At 48.5% G+C, this 18,015-nt stretch overlaps 1 protein-coding gene across 5 annotated transcripts in view; it reads right to left on the bottom strand.

Annotated features, from left to right (window-relative positions):
• The window catches only part of LOC141162302 (dynein axonemal assembly factor 8-like), a 71,494-nt gene that overhangs the window by 5,650 nt on the left and 47,829 nt on the right, over positions 1-18,015 (bottom strand). For all 5 annotated transcript variants that reach the window (XM_073648269.1, XM_073648268.1, XM_073648270.1 and 2 more), the window contains 3 exons: positions 7,902-7,998; positions 3,181-3,392; positions 3,019-3,104 (listed from right to left, as the gene is read on the bottom strand). In XM_073648269.1, coding sequence (XP_073504370.1) covers positions 3,019-3,104; positions 3,181-3,392; positions 7,902-7,998 — 395 coding nt within the window. The remainder of the gene's footprint in view (positions 1-3,018; positions 3,105-3,180; positions 3,393-7,901; positions 7,999-18,015) is intronic.

Here is an 18,015-nt window from a genome sequence, read left to right as displayed (position 1 = left end):
AAGGTGTCCTAGAAGGTAGGAGTCTATTCTAAAGGTGTCCTAGAAGGGAGCAGCAATAGAAGGTAAGTGTCCTAAAGTGTATATCCCTTGTAATTAGTGTCTTAGAAGGAAGCACCACTTCGGATGGGCGTCCCACAAGGTAACTGTCCCCCACACCTAGTTTCCAATAGATATCCAAACAATATATTTTTGAAGAAGTCTTGAGAACTGAACACAACTTTCCAAAAAGAAGTCAACTCAATTGCTGACAATCTAGTTCTTCGCCGATCCGGTGGGGATTTGTGACTTGACCCTCAGATCTGGCTGTAGGTCATTACAGCACACGTCCCTTATCTCCTATACTTTACAATAAAAATGCCAATCACTGCCGTGGTCCAGGTGGAGATTTTGATCAAATCTGAAGTAGCAAGTAAAAATAATCATGCTCCAAACATCCTCAAAATAACTCGCTGAAGAAGTGATTTCCGTGGCGGTAACCGGAACAACTGCACCGCCAAGTAAAATCCCTTTGCTCTGGTTTTGCATGATTTCAATAGACTGCTTTAAACTCCGTCTGGCCTAGTTTTCTTGTGCAGCTGGCTATAACTCACGGTTCTGAGGAGAGCGGTGCTGGAACATCAGAGATAAGAGCTGAGAGAGCTGGGGAGGGGGATCTCAGACGCTCCTGTCACCCCCTCTCCCTCCGACAGAGAAGGCGAAATCAACACTGCTCCCTGCTGGGACTCACACAGCCTCTTGTCACACAGCCTGCTCCCTGCCGCAATTAGAGGTCTATACGCTCGTGGGGCACATATACACGTGTGTGCGGTTTTACATACACATGTGTTCACTCTGGGGGACAAAAATGATCGCTGGCTTCATATTACTGCACTAAGGACTTCTACGTATCAAATAAATGCCTTCTTGGAAGGAGAACCTGAGGACCTGACATGTCAGATGGTGGCTATATAGGTCTAAAACAGTGGCCAAGACTCATGCGAAGGCCAAGATTCCATCACACGGAGCAAGAACTCGAGAACTGACTTCTCTGCTGAGAGTTTCGGTACTAGGGCTCTGGATTGACCTGGTTGGGGTACCTGAATAATAAAGTCTAGGATTTTTTGAAAGAAAAAGACCCATAAGAACATCAACCATCTCCACCGACGTCTACTCAAAGTCTTGGTGACCTTCTAAGGAGACATCCTGCCCAACATCAAGACAGATGGCACACAGGCAATTGTTATTAAAGATCAGTCTACCTACCCAAAGCTGGCCATAACTCTAGATAGGAGTCTCAGTTGTGCATGTTTATGGGGGGAAAGTCGGGTAGAAAAGACCCCTCATACACATGTATGGTTGGCTGATGTTGTAAGTATTCTCGGTAGGAAGAGAAGAGTTGTCAGATAGATCTTTTGGCGGCTTATCACCCTTGAGAACAAAATGGATTGAGCATATTGAAATCCAACAGCCTGATCCTTCTAGCTCATGACATTTGCCATCGTTGGTTTTGCCAAAATCTAAAGTGAGCCCATATTGGTTATAAGAATGAGCGTTTTGAAAGAAAAGTCTGGCAGTGGCTCCCCCATAGAAAACATATGAACCTTCTCTTTGATCCACAAGTGTATGGGGGAGAAGGGAAAGATGGTGGTGGCTCATATGAGCGTTTGGCCAACAGTGATCTAAAGTGTATGAGCACCTCAAAGTACAGCATGTCTCGTGCAGGAGTGATATCCTAATGGATTGGATCGCTTGGATAGACTTGGAGAGCAGGAAGAAGACTGGCAGAGACAGCAGTAACCGGCTGGGTGCTCTTGGCGGCGTGTGACGGTGCCCTCATCTCGGTGAATGTATGGGCAGCTCCATGGCATCTTTTAAGTCATGGAAATCCTGACACGCCATCTAATCTGTGACATAACAAAAGCCTTCTATAAACGGATTTTCCTGAGGCGTAATCCATCAGAGGAAACTGAACTGTCCGGGCTTCAGTCTCCCAAATCCTCTCTCCATGACCCCCTTTACTGCTGCAGGTTAACCCTAAACTGCCTGGATTACTGAAGGTGGCCATTACCTCCGGTCACATATACACCCTCAGACCCCAACCCTAAAGAAGATTGTAGGAATTACTTGCACCTTGTTCATTACATGGCAGGATGGAAATATCAACCTAGAGGACGACAGACAAGAAAGTCATGTACCACCCTCCCATTATGGTGCCAGTTTTTGCCACTCAGCACAAAAGGGTTTCTTTCCCCTTCTTCACACCCTTGGACAAACTTCATACCGATTTTCTCCTTTCCAGTTCTTTTGGGGAGGGGGGTCCGGCACTGGTTCTAGCTACCGAACGACAGCCTCTATAGCCCTAGGTGCCCAATTCATAGAAAGATCCTTAACGTTTCCACCACTAATAATAAACGTTAGTGGGAAAAACAACAATATGACCACCCATGACCGGATATAAACTGGGACATAGACAACACACCATGTAGGTTTGATCACTGGAGAACAGGGGTCCCAAAGTCCGCAGTGTGATCAGAGCAGTAGTGAGCACGTGTGACCACCAAGTCCATAGACGATGGGTGGAGCGGTGGTCTCGCATGCCCACTACTGGAAAATATCCCTGTACTCGAGATTGGTAGGGGGTCATACATTTATCTCCTCTCCTGTGCAGAAGTGATAAATGTTGAGTAAGTGATAGCCCCAAGATTGGCAGCCAGTCTGGGCACCCATAGGCAGGCCCGGGCACAGATTGGCATCTACTTGTGCCCTGTGGGTAACCCAGATCTGACACTATGAATGCCCCAAATGTCTGAAGAACAAAAAAAGAAGTCTATGGAAAGATCTGCCCGGTTATTCTAGAGGGCGGCGATGCCAATGATTCAGGGCACTGGAGGGTTCTCCGATCTCTTTTTCCTTTGGAGGCTCCATGTCCGAGCGGCGAGCTCTGATCGATGCGGCTGTAATGAATTATTCACTTCATTTCCTTAGCTAATTACTCCCGAGTTTTTTTTCTTTCCTTGACAGAAATACACTGGCGCTTACCTGGCCATTAGCGAGTGGAAACAGGTCACGGCGTTGTCCCGCTGGGCGGCTACCAACAGACAGGGGCCGGCGATCTCAGCCTTGAACTGCAAGAAGAGTCAGAAGTTATCTGATGGGTGGTCTAGGATGTGGTGTACAAGCCACGGTTCACGGCTAACCTACCTCCGCAGAGAGGCTATCCCGTAGGCTATACAGCTCCGCAACAAACTGAGCTTGGGATTGGTCGAAGGTGGTGAGTCGCGCGGCGGTGATGCGGAACGCTCTGCTGCTCAGCTGCTCCAGCACTTGGACGTACGCTGGTGAGGAGCCGAGGAGCGCCCGGGAAGGGAACAGTAGGCAGGTGGTCTGACACAAGGAGCCGGCGAGCGGCGTCCCTGCAATACAAAGAACACAGCAGCGGCTCTCAGCCATAGACACAAACACTTAATGCGAGCGGGTAATAATCTAATTGTGGTAATTGCGCGGCGTCTTCCTCCGTGTAATGGGATTTGTGACAATGAGCCGGTGTCACTCCACCTGTCTGTCACATGTAATGTATCGTGTGATTACTGCACCGCTCCCTGATTATTATATGTTAAATATTGACACGATGATATAATTATTATGTGGAAATAACACGATGTGTGCGCCGCCGCCGCCATCGCGGGAACAATAGCAGGAACATCCTGGTGACACATCCATTGTGCCGGAATTTGGGTTCTTCACACAAGGCGATATCTCGTCATCACTAATAACAATATCATTACTACAGAGGGAATGTAGCAGAGCCCAGAGCGCGCACTGCTGTACCGCGTAGTCTGGGTTATACCATGGCTGGCTGTAGTGTTAGGGGTCATCAGTGCAGATCTGAAGCCAAGAGACCACCATCACCAGGAACCAGCGCCGACACCGATGTGAGACCACTGTGTGCTGTACAAGCCGGTGATCCCTTCAGAGTGCATCGTGTGAGACAACTCAGGAGCTCATGATCACTGCACCATGGACCAAGTCATGAACACAACATTGTAACATGGTGTCACGGGATACTGCACCAACATGTAACCTTAGCACACTGCACCAACCTGTAACTTTAGCACACTGCACCAACCTTTAGCACACTGCACCAACCTTTAGCACACTGCACCAACCTGTAACCTTAGCACACTGCACCAACCTGTAACCTTAGCATATAGTAACTTGTAACCATAGCACACTGCACCAGTCTGTAAATCTTTACACACTGCTGTATCATCTTGCACACTGTACCAGACTACACCTTGCACACTGCACCAGCCTACAATACCTTGCACATTGCATCAATCTGTACTACTTTGTACACTGCACCATCCTGTACCACCTTGCACCAGTCTATGACACCTTGCACACTGCACCATCCCCTACCACCTTGAACATTGCATAGTCTGTAACACGTTGCACACTGCACCATCCTGTACCACGTTGCACACTGCACCATCCTGTACCACGTTGCACACTGCACCATCCTGTACCACGTTGCACACTGCACCAGCCTGTACCACGTTGCACACTGCACCAGCCTGTACCACCTCGCATACTGCACCATCCTGTACCACCTTGCACACTGCACCATCCTGTACCACCTTGCACACTGCACCATCCTGTACCACCTTGTACACTGCACCATCCTGTACCACCTTGCACACTGCACCATCCTGTACCACCTTGCACACTGCACCATCCTGTACCACCTTGCACACTGCACCAGCCTGTACCACCTTGCACACTGCACCAGCCTGTACCACCTTGCACACTGCACAAGCCTGTACCACCTTGCACACTGCACAAGCCTGTACCACCTTGCACACTGCACCATCCTGTACCACCTTGCACACTGCACCATCCTGTACCACCTTGCACACTGCACCATCCTGTATCACATTGCACACTGCACCATCCTGTACCACCTTGCACACTGCACCAGCCTATAACACCTTGCACCAGCCTATGACACCTTGCACACTGCACCATCCCCTACCACTTTGAACATTGCATAGTCTGTAACACGTTGCACACTGCCCCAGCCTGTGTCACATTGCACACCGCACCATCCTGTACCACGTTGCACACTGCACCACGTTGCACACTGCACCAGCCTGTACCACCTTGCATACTGCACCATCCTGTACCACCTTGCACACTGCACCATCCTGTACCATGTTGCACACTGCACCATCCTGTACCACGTTGCACACTGCACCATCCTGTACCACGTTGCACACTGCACCATCCTGTACCACGTTGCACACTGCACCATCCTGTACCACCTTGCACCATCCTGTACCACCTTGCACACTGTACCACCCTGTACCACCTTGCACACTGCACCAGCCTGTACCACCTTGCACACTGCACCAGCCTGTACCACCTTGCACCATCCTGTACCACCTTGCACCATCCTGTACCACCTTGCACACTGCACCAGCCTGTACCACCTTGCACACTGCACCAGCCTGTACCACCTTGCACACTGCACCAGCCTGTACCACCTTGCACACTGCACCAGCCTGTACCACCTTGCATACTGCACCATCCTGTACCACCTTGCACACTGCACCACCCTGTACCACCTTGCACACTGCACCAGGCTCCTCCATCCCATTGTCTTCATCCACCATTTGTGATGTTTTGACAGATCTATTCAGCAAAGAATCTCAATTAATAGAAACTCCGAAGACTTCACAGCGGCACATGGTGATAAAGACATCTGAAAATCTCATTTCGGAAGGTTCGGCTCCTCGGTGCGGATCACGTGAGGACCTCACTAGGCCGGTCCACATCTCTGGCCTCAGACTTTCCATTGTTGCTGACACAATAACACAATCCTGCTCATCCGCTCGGCAGCGGAAACTATTTAACTTTAAGCTGAAGTCGTAGCCGCCAGCTGAGCCCGGCTGCGGGGCTGGAAAGGGTTAACAAGCCGCCTGGTCCTGAAGGAGCGGGATAGTGGCGGCAGCACGGGGCAGCTGCGCTCCTGTGCAGAGACGCTGACACCGCGTGCGTCATTAGCCGAGCACACGTGTCGCTCTGTATGTGACTTGCATTTTCCATATACTTAGACTATAAGCTGCCAGCACTTGTCACGGCAGCCGCAGGTCCTTACCATTAACCCCGCGTGTGGCAGATCCCTCACACACCCATCAGACAGAGCATGTAAAGGTGAAGGGGATAACACGGATATCTGCTGACAATAGCGCCTGTAAGGAGCGGGGTGCAGATGCAACCAAAACTATTCATCCCCCATTACAAATTCGCTTATTAGCAAAATGTACAAACTTTCCGCTGCTTACAATAAACCAATAAAAAAAATAATAAAGTACATATTTCAACACGACAGAACAAACGGTTTCTCTAAACTCACAACAAAATGCCACTTTTACTGACATCTCAGAATTATTTACCCCCTCTATGACATATTTAATACTTAGTAGAGCCCTTCTGGCTGTTATGACGTGCTGCCACTCTGAATGTTATAACCTGCTGCAGAAGTGATCCATAGCCAGACACCAGCATTGGTCAGTGCTCCTGTGATATCTTAGGTTAGTCCTCATGGACAATGGCCTCCAGGTCTCTCAGTATATGGCAGCTCTTGTGGAGTGTTCCCGGTATACGGCAGGTCTTGTGGGGTGTTCCCGGTATACGGCAGGTCTTGTGGGGTGTTCCCGGTATACGGCAGGTCTTGTGGGGTGTTCCCGGTATACGGCAGGTCTTGTGGGGTGTTCCCATTATAAGGCAGGTCTTGTGGGGTGTTCCCTGTATACGGCAGGTCTTGTGGGGTGTTCCCTGTATACGGCAGGTCTTGTGGGGTGTTCCCTGTATACGGCAGGTCTTGTGGGGTGTTCCCGGTATACGGCAGGTCTTGTGGGGTGTTCCCGGTATACGGCAGGTCTTGTGGGGTGTTCCCGGTATACGGCAGGTCTTGTGGGGTGTTCCCGGTATACAGGTCTTGTGGGCTGTTCCCTCTATACGGCGGGTCTTGTGGGGTGTTCCCAATATACGGCAGGTCTTGTGGGGTGTTCCCGATATGCGGCAGGTCTTGTGGGGTGTTCCCGATATGCGGCAGGTCTTGTGGGGTGTTCCCGGTATACGGCAGGTCTTGTGGGCTGTTCCCGATATGCGGCAGGTCTTGTGGGGTGTTCCCGATATGCGGCAGGTCTTGTGGGGTGTTCCCGGTATACGGCAGGTCTTGTGGGGTGTTCCCTGTATATAGCAGGTCTTGTGGGGTGTTCCCGGTATACGGCAGGTCTTGTGGGGAGTTCCCGGTATACGGCAGGTCTTGTGGGGTGTTCCCGGTATACGGCAGGTCTTGTGGGGTGTTCCCGGTATACGGCAGATCTTGTGGGGTGTTCCCAGTATACGGCAGGTCTTATGGGGTGTTCCCGATATATGGCAGGTCTTGTGGGGTGTTCCTAGTATACTGCAGGTCTTGTGGGGTGTTCCCTGTATACGGCAGGTCTTGTGGGGTGTTCCCGGTATACGGCAGGTCTTGTGGGGTGTTCCCGATATATGGCAGATCTTGTGGGGTGTTCCCAGTATACGGCAGGTCTTATGGGGTGTTCCCGATATATGGCAGGTCTTGTGGGGTGTTCCTAGTATACTGCAGGTCTTGTGGGGTGTTCCCTGTATACGGCAGGTCTTGTGGGGTGTTCCCGGTATACGGCAGGTCTTGTGGGGTGTTCCCGGTATACGGCAGGTCTTGTGGGGTGTTCCCGGTATACGGCAGGTCTTGTGGGGTGTTTTTGATATACTATGCCTTTAGGTGAAGTCACCATCTTGACCATTCTGAATTATTATGGACCCTGCTTCTCATATAGGACCCCAGCCCTAAGAACTGTCTAACTTTCTCGGGCATGTTTGCACCCGGTTACCTGCACTCAGTGACAGTCCGCCATTGCAATCTTGATTCTTCACAGTTTGTCTTTGTGTTCGGCTGTTAAATATGACGTCCTGTGTCATTCTGGGGATCTGAAGAGACAAAGGTGAAGGCGACATAGTAAACTATAGTCAGACGTGATGGCACACTGTCAGGATACACCATCACTTCCTACTGGTGGGAAGAAGCAACTGCCCTGGTGCTGACACCTGCAATTCAGTCCTATCTCAAGTGCTCATCCTGATCCTCCTGGTTCATGAGTGAGATCTACAGCTCTGCTACAACTAACATTGATAGCCCAGTAGTGATATCATTATTTCATGCCTGGTTTCGACCCCTTAGACTTCTGTAATGGCTTCAATTAAGAGAAGCAATCAACATCTGTTACCTGTGCAGAAGACAACTACCCACAACAAGGCTGCGCAGAATATTAAAGGGGTCCCTGTTATTTTTGGGGGTATCGTTACTGGAAGTCTTGTAAGGTGGAATGATTAATACCGTCGTGACTCTGTAAGGATATCAATGTGCCAGGTTTTCTGATGCAGTTCAGTCCCTTTGTATTAAGCCACTTGTACATGAAAAAATGAGCCCGAGGATGTGTCGCAGCAGCGAAGGAAGCCAAGACGGCAGATTAGACCTTACCCTGGAGGTGCCGAAAATCTGGGTCTGTTACAAAGGAAGCTGGATACACAAAGACCCACTTTCCCGACAATAAACGGTCACAAAGTCAGTTACACAATGTAACAAAAAAAGACCAAAATATAATAATATAACAACGGTCATAGCAAAAAGCCTAAAATAATATATAGTAATAAAACAGTCAAAGCAATAGTCAATGATATAATATATAATGTAGTAATAAAAATGATAGAAAAAAGCCTAAAATACAATATATAATATAGTAATAAAACAGTCATAGCAACAGTCAGATATAATACAGTTATAAAAAGAGGATAATAAAAAGCCTAAAATATAATATATAGTAAAAAAACAGTCATAGTAAAAGTCTAAGATATAATATATAATATAGTTATAAAAAAGGATAGCAAAAATCTAAGATATAAGATAGTAATAAAAACCAGTCATAGCAAAAGGCCTAAAATATAATATATAGTAATAAAATAATCATAGCAAAAGTCTAAGATATAATATAGTAATAAAACAGTCATAGCAAAAGTCTGATAAAAAAGCATACCAAAAAGCCTAAAATAAAAAGCCTAATAATAATAATAATAATAATAATAATAATAATAAAAACAGTAATCACAAAAGCCTAAAATATAATCTATAATATAGTAATAAAAGAGTAATAGCAAAAGCCTAAAATATAATATAGTAATAAAAAAGGATAACAAAAAGCCGAAAATAAAATGCTTAAGATAATAAAATATAATAATACAGTAATAGCAAAAGCCTAAAATATAATATATAATAATAAAAAACAGTCACAGCAAAAAGACTAAAATACAGTATAAAATAGTAAAAAAGTAATAGCAAAGCGTAAAATATAATACTATAACATGGTAATAAAAAACAGTCATAGAAAATAGGCTATAATATAATGTAGTAATAAAAAAGGGATAGCAAAAAGCCTAATATAATAAATAATAAAGTAGTGAAAACAGTAAAACTAAAATATAATAATATAAATAATAGAATAAGCCTAAAATACAATAAAAATAATTGCGGTATATTTTTATTTACAGTAATAAAACAGTCAACAAAAAGCTTAAAATATAATATAGTAATAATAATAAAATGATACTCAATGATGACTATTAAAGGGGTGTCTCATCTTATAAAGTGATGACATATTGCTAGGATGTGCCGTTAGTTTATGATCGATGGAGGTCTGACCTTTGGGACCCCCACCCAGTCCTAGGGGCAGGAATCGATATATCGGCCTGCACAATCTGTGGGGGTCCACTTGTCTTGAGCCTCATAAAGAACATAAACCTGAACTCCCCGTTATGCTTCTATTCCAGGGAACGCTGCCTGTAGGAACATAAACGATCCAATAACGGAGCAGGATCGGAACGAGAAACTTAATTCCATAACAAAGTATGGGCTGCCACTTGGGTGGCCTGTATTCTGCCTTTTGAGCCTTAAAGACTTCAAGGGGTTGTGCCATTAACAGTATGTATCCCCTATTCACAGGATAGATGATACATGCATTATCGCTGGACTCCCACCGATCAAGAGAAAGAGGGTCCTAAAGTCTCCTGCGTGAATGAAGTGTTACTGAGCATGTGCAACCACTGCTTCATCAACTGTCCATTAAAGGGAACCTGTCACCTGATTCATGCTGAATAGACCACGGGCAGCGAGAGTCCAGCGCCCCCCTTTCTTGGAATCATTGGAGATTTTGGCATTAGAACCCAAAAAGGTGAGACGTGGCCATAAATCAGCCGCGAGGAGCTCAGAAAAATAGACAGATAAGTGGTACAAACTCCCCTGTAAGACTAACAGACCAGGCTCGCTGTTGGAAACTCAGTTGACTCATTCTGCAGCCAGAAATTAGTAGTGCAACACAGGGCCAATAGAAGGTAAACGGTGCAAATTTTTTTATGACACCCTATTGAGAAAAAGATTTTAAGCCCCAGATACATGCATTTAATAAAAAAAAAAAACACTGTCCAAAAAAACTAAATAATCCCTTTAAGTTACGAAAACATATATAGGTGGCACTTGGAAAACGATTTCCTCTTGAAAGAATGTCTAATTTGTAAAGTTGTCCCTGTGGCGTAAGGGTGAAGGGCATCTCAATGTGGATGTTCAGCACAAGGTGCCAAGAAGCCGCCACGTGTTCATCAGCCTTATTCCCTTCTGAAAACCCAGGTAATGACTTTATATAAAGGATGGCGGCGCAGATTCAGCATGTAAATAATTACCTTTCCTGCACAATGACGTATTTGCCAGCAATGACGTCCCCCCGGGCAGGTGACCCTGCGGACACAGCTGTGCATACATCAGATACAGACCTTCCCGTATATATTCTGCCTGCACAATCCAGGACAACCAAAAATATCAGCATACGCCTTGTACTTTCATGGTAGCTATTTTGGGCAAAAGTCTCATGGTGTGTTCCGTAAAATCTGTACAGTCTGTCTGGTAGCCCAATTCCCGGCCAAAAATATTATTTTGGACTGTGTTAACTCTTCCAGGAAATTCATTTAAAAAAAAAGGAAAATCAAGGAGGTTTATTCCAGTGAGAGGCCTAGAACACAGTGTCTGCTAGATTACAGAGGATGTGCAACCTATACATAGTGCTATCACCCATCATACAGATAAACCACATGCACATACCTGATATGTCGCAAATTTCAGGCTCTGTCACCTGACATTCACTATTTTATATCTCTCTTTTATCAGCATTCTGACAGCACTATAGGAGCTGGAACTGTTTTCCCCCTCAGTTCCCAGCATACACTGCTCCTGCCATTATCCAATAGCTTGTCTGCCCTGAACTGAAAGCCTGCCTGTATGTTACACCTGTATGAAGTCTGATAGAAGAGTGAAAACAGAGATACAAAGTCCCGCTGCAACTTCTTGTAGAAAACAAAGATCAGCCCTCGTCCTGCGGAGGGAAAAAGACCTACCCTCTCTTCCTATAGAAATACAAACATCCACCCCCACTTCCTGTAGAGATAAAAAGACTCGCCCCCCACTTCCTTCAGAAATGCAATGACCCACCCGACTTTCTGTAGAGAAGGACCCACTCCCTCTAGACGTAGAAATACAAAGACCCGCCCCCACTTCCTGTAGAGATATAGACCCACCCCCACGTCCTGTAAACATATAGACCCGCCCCCACGTCCTGTAAACATATAGACCCGCCCCCACGTCTTGTAAACATATAGACCTACCACAACTTCCTGTAGAGATAAAGACCCGCCCCCACGTCCTGTAAACATATGGACCCGCCCCCACTTCCTGTAGCGATATAGACCCACCCCCACGTCCTGTAAACATATAGACCCGCCCCCACGTCCTGTAAACATATAGACCCGCCCCCACGTCCTGTAAACATATAGACCTACCACCACTTCCTGTAGAGATAAAGACAAGCCCCCACGTCCTGTAAACATATGGACCCGCCCCCACTTTCTGTAGAGATATAGACCCATCCCCACGTCCTGTAAACATATAGACCCACCCCCACGTCCTGTAGAGATATAGACCCACCCCCACATCCTGTAAACATATAGACCCGCCCCCACTTCCTGTAGAGATATAGACCCACCCCCACGTCCTGTAAACTTATAGACCCGCCCCCACTTCCTGTAGAGATATAGACCCACCCCCACGTCCTGTAAACATAGACCCACCCCCACGTCCTGTAGAGATATAGACCCACCCCCACATCCTGTAAACATATAGACCCGCCCCCACTTCCTGTAGAGATATAGACCCACCCCCACATCCTGTAAACATATAGACCCGCCCCCACTTCCTGTAGAGATATAAACCCACCCCCACGTCCTGTAAACATACAGACCCACCCCCACGTCCTGTAAACATATAGACCTACCACCACTTCCTGTAGAGATAAAGACCCGCCCCCACGTCCTGTAAACATATAGACCTACCCCCACTTCCTGTAGAGATATAGACCCACCCCCACATCCTGTAAACATATAGACCTGCCCCCATGTCCTGTAAACATATAGACCCGCCCCCACATCCTGTAAACATATAGACCCACCACCACTTCCTGTAGAAATAAAGACCCGCCCCCACGTCCTGTAAACATATAGACCTACCACCACTTCCTGTAGAGATAAAGACCCGCCCCTATGTCCTGTAAACATATAGACCCGCCCCCACTTCCTGTAGAGATATAGACCGATCCCCACGTCCTGTAAATATATAGAACCGCCCCCACGTCCTGTAAACATATAGACCCGCCTCCACTTCCTGTAGAGATATAGACCCACCCCCACGTCCTGTAAACATATAGACCTGCCCCCAGGTCCTGTAAACATATAGACCCGCCCCCACGTCCTGCAAACATATAGACCTACCACCACTTCCTGTAGAGATAAAGACCCGCCCCCACGTCCTGTAAACATATAGACCTACCACCACTTCCTGTAGAGATAAAGACCCGCCCCCACGTCCTGTAAACATATAGACCCGCCCCCACTTCCTGTGGAGATATAGACCCATCCCCACGTCCTGTAGAGATATAGACCCACCCCCACGTCCTGTAAACATATAGACCCGCCCCCACTTCCTGTAGAGATATAGACCAGTCCCACTTTCTGTAGAGATATAGACCCGCCCCCACGTCCTGCAAACTTATAGACCTACCACCACTTCCTGTAGAGATAAAGACCCACCCCCACGTCCTGTAAACATATAGACCCGCCCCCACGTCCTGTAGAGATATAGACCCGCCCCCACGTCCTGTAAACATATAGACCCTCCCCCACTTCCTGTAAAGATATAGACCCACCCCCACGTCCTGTAAACATATAGACCTGCCCCCAGGTCCTGTAAACATATAGACCTACCACCACTTTCTGTAGAGATAAAGACCCGCCCCCACGTCCTGTAAACATATAGACCCGCCCCCACTTCCTGTAGAGATATAGACCCATCCCCACGTCCTGTAGAGATATAGACCCACCCCCACGTCCAAACATATAGACCCGCCCCCACTTCCTGTAGAGATATAGACCCGTCCCACTTTCTGTAGAGATATAGACCCGCCCCCACGTCCTGTAAACATATAGACCCGCCCCCACGTCCTGTAAACATATAGACCTACCACAACTTCCTGTAGAGATAAAGACCCGCCCCCACGTCCTGTAAACATATGGACCCGCCCCCACTTCCTGTAGCGATATAGACCCACCCCCACGTCCTGTAAACATATAGACCCGCCCCCACGTCCTGTAAATATATAGACCCGCCCCCACGTCCTGTAAACATATAGACCTACCACCACTTCCTGTAGAGATAAAGACAAGCCCCCACGTCCTGTAAACATATGGACCCGCCCCCACTTTCTGTAGAGATATAGACCCATCCCCACGTCCTGTAAACATATAGACCCACCCCCACGTCCTGTAGAGATATAGACCCACCCCCACGTCCTGTAAACATATAGACCCGCCCCCACTTCCTGTAGAGATATAGACCCACCCCCATGTCCTGTAAACATACAGACCCACCCCCACGTCCTGTAAACATATAGACCCGCCCCCACGTCCTGTAAACATATAGGACCGCCCCCACGTCCTGTAAACATATAGACCTACCACCACTTCCTGTAGAGATAAAGACCCGCCCCCACGTCCTGTAAACATATAGACCTACCCCCACTTCCTGTAGAGATATAGACCCACCCCCACATCCTGTAAACATATAGACCTGCCCCCATGTCCTGTAAACATATAGACCCGCCCCCACGTCCTGTAAACATATAGACCCACCACCACTTCCTGTAGAAATAAAGACCCGCCCCCACGTCCTGTAAACATATAGACCTACCACCACTTCCTGTAGAGATAAAGACCTGCCCCCATGTCCTGTAAACATATAGACCCGCCCCCACTTCCTGTAGAGATATAGACCCACCCCCACGTCCTGTAGAGATATAGACCCACCCCCACGTCCTGTAAACATATAGACCCGCCCCCACTTCCTGTAGAGATATAGACCCGCCCCCACATCCTGTAAACATATAGACCTGCCCCCAGGTCCTGTAAACATATAGACCTACCACCACTTTCTGTAGAGATATAGACCCGCCCCCACGTCCTGTAAACATATAGACCCGCCCCCACTTCCTGTAGAGATATAGACCCATCCCCACGTCCTGTAGAGATATAGACCCACCCCCACGTCCAAACATATAGACCCGCCCCCACTTCCTGTAGAGATATAGACCCGTCCCACTTTCTGCAGAGATATAGTCCCGCCCCCACGTCCTGTAAACATATAGACCCGCCCCCACGTCCTGTAAACATATAGACCCACCCCCACGTCCTGTAAACATATAGACCTACCACCACTTCCTGTAGAGATATAGACACACCCCCACGTCCTGTAAACATATAGACCCGCCCCCACATCCTGTAGAGATAAAGACCCACCTCCACGTCCTGTAAACATATAGACCCATCCCACTTTCTGTAGAGATATAGACACACCCCCACGTCCTGTAAACATATAGACCCGCCCCCACTTCCTGTAGAGATATAGACCCACCCCCACGTCCTGTAAACATATAGACCCGGCCCCACTTCCTGTAGAGATATAGACCCACCCCCACGTCCTGTAAACATATAGATCCGCCCCCACTTCCTGTAGAGATATAGACCCACCTCCACGTCCTGTAAACATAGACCCACCCTCACTTCCTGAAGAGATATAGACTCGCCCCCACTTCCTGTAAACATATAGACCGGCTCCCACTTCTGGTCGAGAAAAAGACCCGCCCCCACGTCCTGTAAACATATAGACCCGCCGCACTTCCTGTAGAGATAAAGACCCGCCCCAACTTCCTGTAGCGATATAGACCCACCCCCACGTCCTGTAAACATATAGACCCACCCCCACTTCCTGTAGAGATATAGACTCGCCCCCATGTCCTGTAAACATATAGATCTGCCCCCACTTCCTGTAGAGATAAAGACCCACCCCCACGTCCTGTAAACATATAGACCCGTCCCACTTTCTGTAGAGATATAGACTCACCCCCACGTCCTGTAAACATAGAGCCGTCCCACTTCCTGTAGAGATAAAGACAAGTCCCCACCTCTTGTAGAGATATAGACCCGCCCCCACTTCCTGTAGAGATAAAGACAAGTCCCCACGTCCTGTAAATATATAGAACCGCCCCCACGTCCTGTAAACATATAGACCCGCCCCCACTTCCTGTAGCGATATAGACCCACCCCCACATCCTGTAAACATATAGACCCGCCCCCACTTCCTTTAGAGATATAGACTCGCCCCCATGTCCTGTAAACATATAGACCCGCCCCCACTTCCTGTAGCAATATAGACCCACCCCCACGTCCTGTAAACATATAGACCCGCCCCCACTTCCTGTAGAGATAAAGACCCACCCCCACGTCCTGTAAACATATAGACCCGTCCCACTTTCTGTAGAGATATAGACCCACCCCCACGTCCTGTAAATATATAGACCCGCCCCCACTTCCTGTAGAGAAATAGACCCACCCCCACGTCCTGTAAATATATAGACCCACCCCCACGTCCTGTAAACATATAGACCCGTCCCACTTTCTGTAGAGATATAGACCCACCCCCACGTCCTGTAAATATACAGACCCGCCCCCACTTCCTGTAGAGAAATAGACCCACCCCCACGTCCTGTAAATATATAGACTCGCCCCCACTTCCTGTAGAGATAAAGATCCACCCCCACGTCCCTGGCGGCTGATACTATGCAGTGAATTTCTGACGGTAAGACAACATAATTTGTGAATAAAGTAATTTGCAGATTGTCTGTTTATCACATTGTCTATCAAATGGGATCACATTGTCTAAAGGCACAGGGACCATTTAAGGCGCCTTTAATTCATCAGATCAACTTTATCCAGATAGAAAAGTTTACCCCCAACTACACCTAAGTGTGAAAACTGGCAAGGCTTGCAAATATATAGCCCCACGAATGATCGAGGAATATCATCCCAGTCCCTCATATGAGAACTATTACTGGTGTGCCCACTAGTGTCCCCTCTGGGTATGCCCACTAGTGTCCCCTCTGGGTATGCCCACTAGTGTCCCCTCTGGGTATGCCCACTAGTGTCCCCTCTGGGTATGCCCACTGGTGCCCCTCTGGATATGCCCACTGGTTCCCCTCTGGATATGCCCACTGGTGTCCCCCTAGGTATGCCTCAGGGTATGCCCATTGGTGTCCCACAGGGTATGCCCACTGGTGTCCCTCTGGATATGCCCACTAGTGTCCCTCTGGGTATGCCCACTAGTGTCCCTCTGGGTATGCCCACTAGTGTCCCTCTGGGTATGCCCACTAGTGTCCCTCTGGGTATGCCAAATGGTGTCCCTCTGGGTATGCCAAATGGTGTCCCTCTGGGTATGCCAAATGGTGTCCCTCTGGGTATGCCAAATGGTGTCCCTCTGGATATGCCCACTGGTGTCCCCCTAGGTATGCCTTAGGGTATGCCCACTGGTGTGACACAGGGTATGCCCACTGGTGTCCCTCAGGGTATGCCTATGGGTATGCTCACTGGTGTCCCTCAGGGTATGGCCACTGGTGTCCCTCAGGGTATGCCTATGGGTATGCCCACTGGTGTCCCTCAGGGTATGCCTATGGGTATGCCCACTGGTGTCCCTCTGGGTATGCCCACTAGTGTCCCTCTGGGTATGCCCACTAGTGTCCCTCTGGGTATGCCCACTAGTGTCCCTCTGAGTATGCCCACTAGTGACCCTCTGAGTATGCCCCATGGTGTCCCTCTGGATATGCCCACGGGTGTCCCCCTAGTTATGCTTCAGGGTATGCCCACTGGTGTCCCACAGGGTATGCCCACTGGTGTCCCACAGGGTATGCCCACTGGTGTCCCTCAGGGTATGCCCACTGGTGTCCCTCAGGGTATGCCCACTGGTGTCCCCCAGGGTATGCCTATGGGTATGCTCACTGGTGTTCCTCAGGGTATGCCCACTGGTGTCCCTCAGGGTACGCCCACTGGTGTCCCTCAGGGTACGCTCACTGGTGTCCCTTAGGGTATGCTCACTGGTGTCCCTTAGGGTATGCTCACTGGTGTCCCTCAGGGTATGCTCACTGGTGTCCCTTAGGGTATGCTCACTGGTGTCCCTCAGGGTATGCCTATGGGTATGCTCACTGGTGTCCCTAAGGTATGCCCACTGGTGTCCCTCAGGGTATGCCTATGGGTATGCTCACTGGTGTCCCTCAGGGTATGCCTATGGGTATGCTCACTGATGTCCCTCAAGGTATGCCCACTGGTGTCTCTCAGGGTATGCTCACTGGTGTTCCTCAGGGTATGCTCACTGATGTCCCTCAGGGTATGCTCACCGGTGTCCCTCAGGGTATGCCCACTAGCGTCCCTCAGGGTATGCCCACTGGTGTCCCTTAGGGTATGCTCACTGGTGTC

This window comes from Phyllobates terribilis, unplaced genomic scaffold (genome assembly GCF_046119375.1).
Source record: "Phyllobates terribilis strain yellow unplaced genomic scaffold, ASM4611937v1 Scaffold_9__5_contigs__length_417890890, whole genome shotgun sequence".
Lineage (NCBI taxonomy): Eukaryota > Metazoa > Chordata > Amphibia > Anura > Dendrobatidae > Phyllobates > Phyllobates terribilis.
The sequence above is the reverse complement of the archived record's forward strand: the minus strand, read 5'-3'. Positions and strand labels throughout refer to the sequence as shown.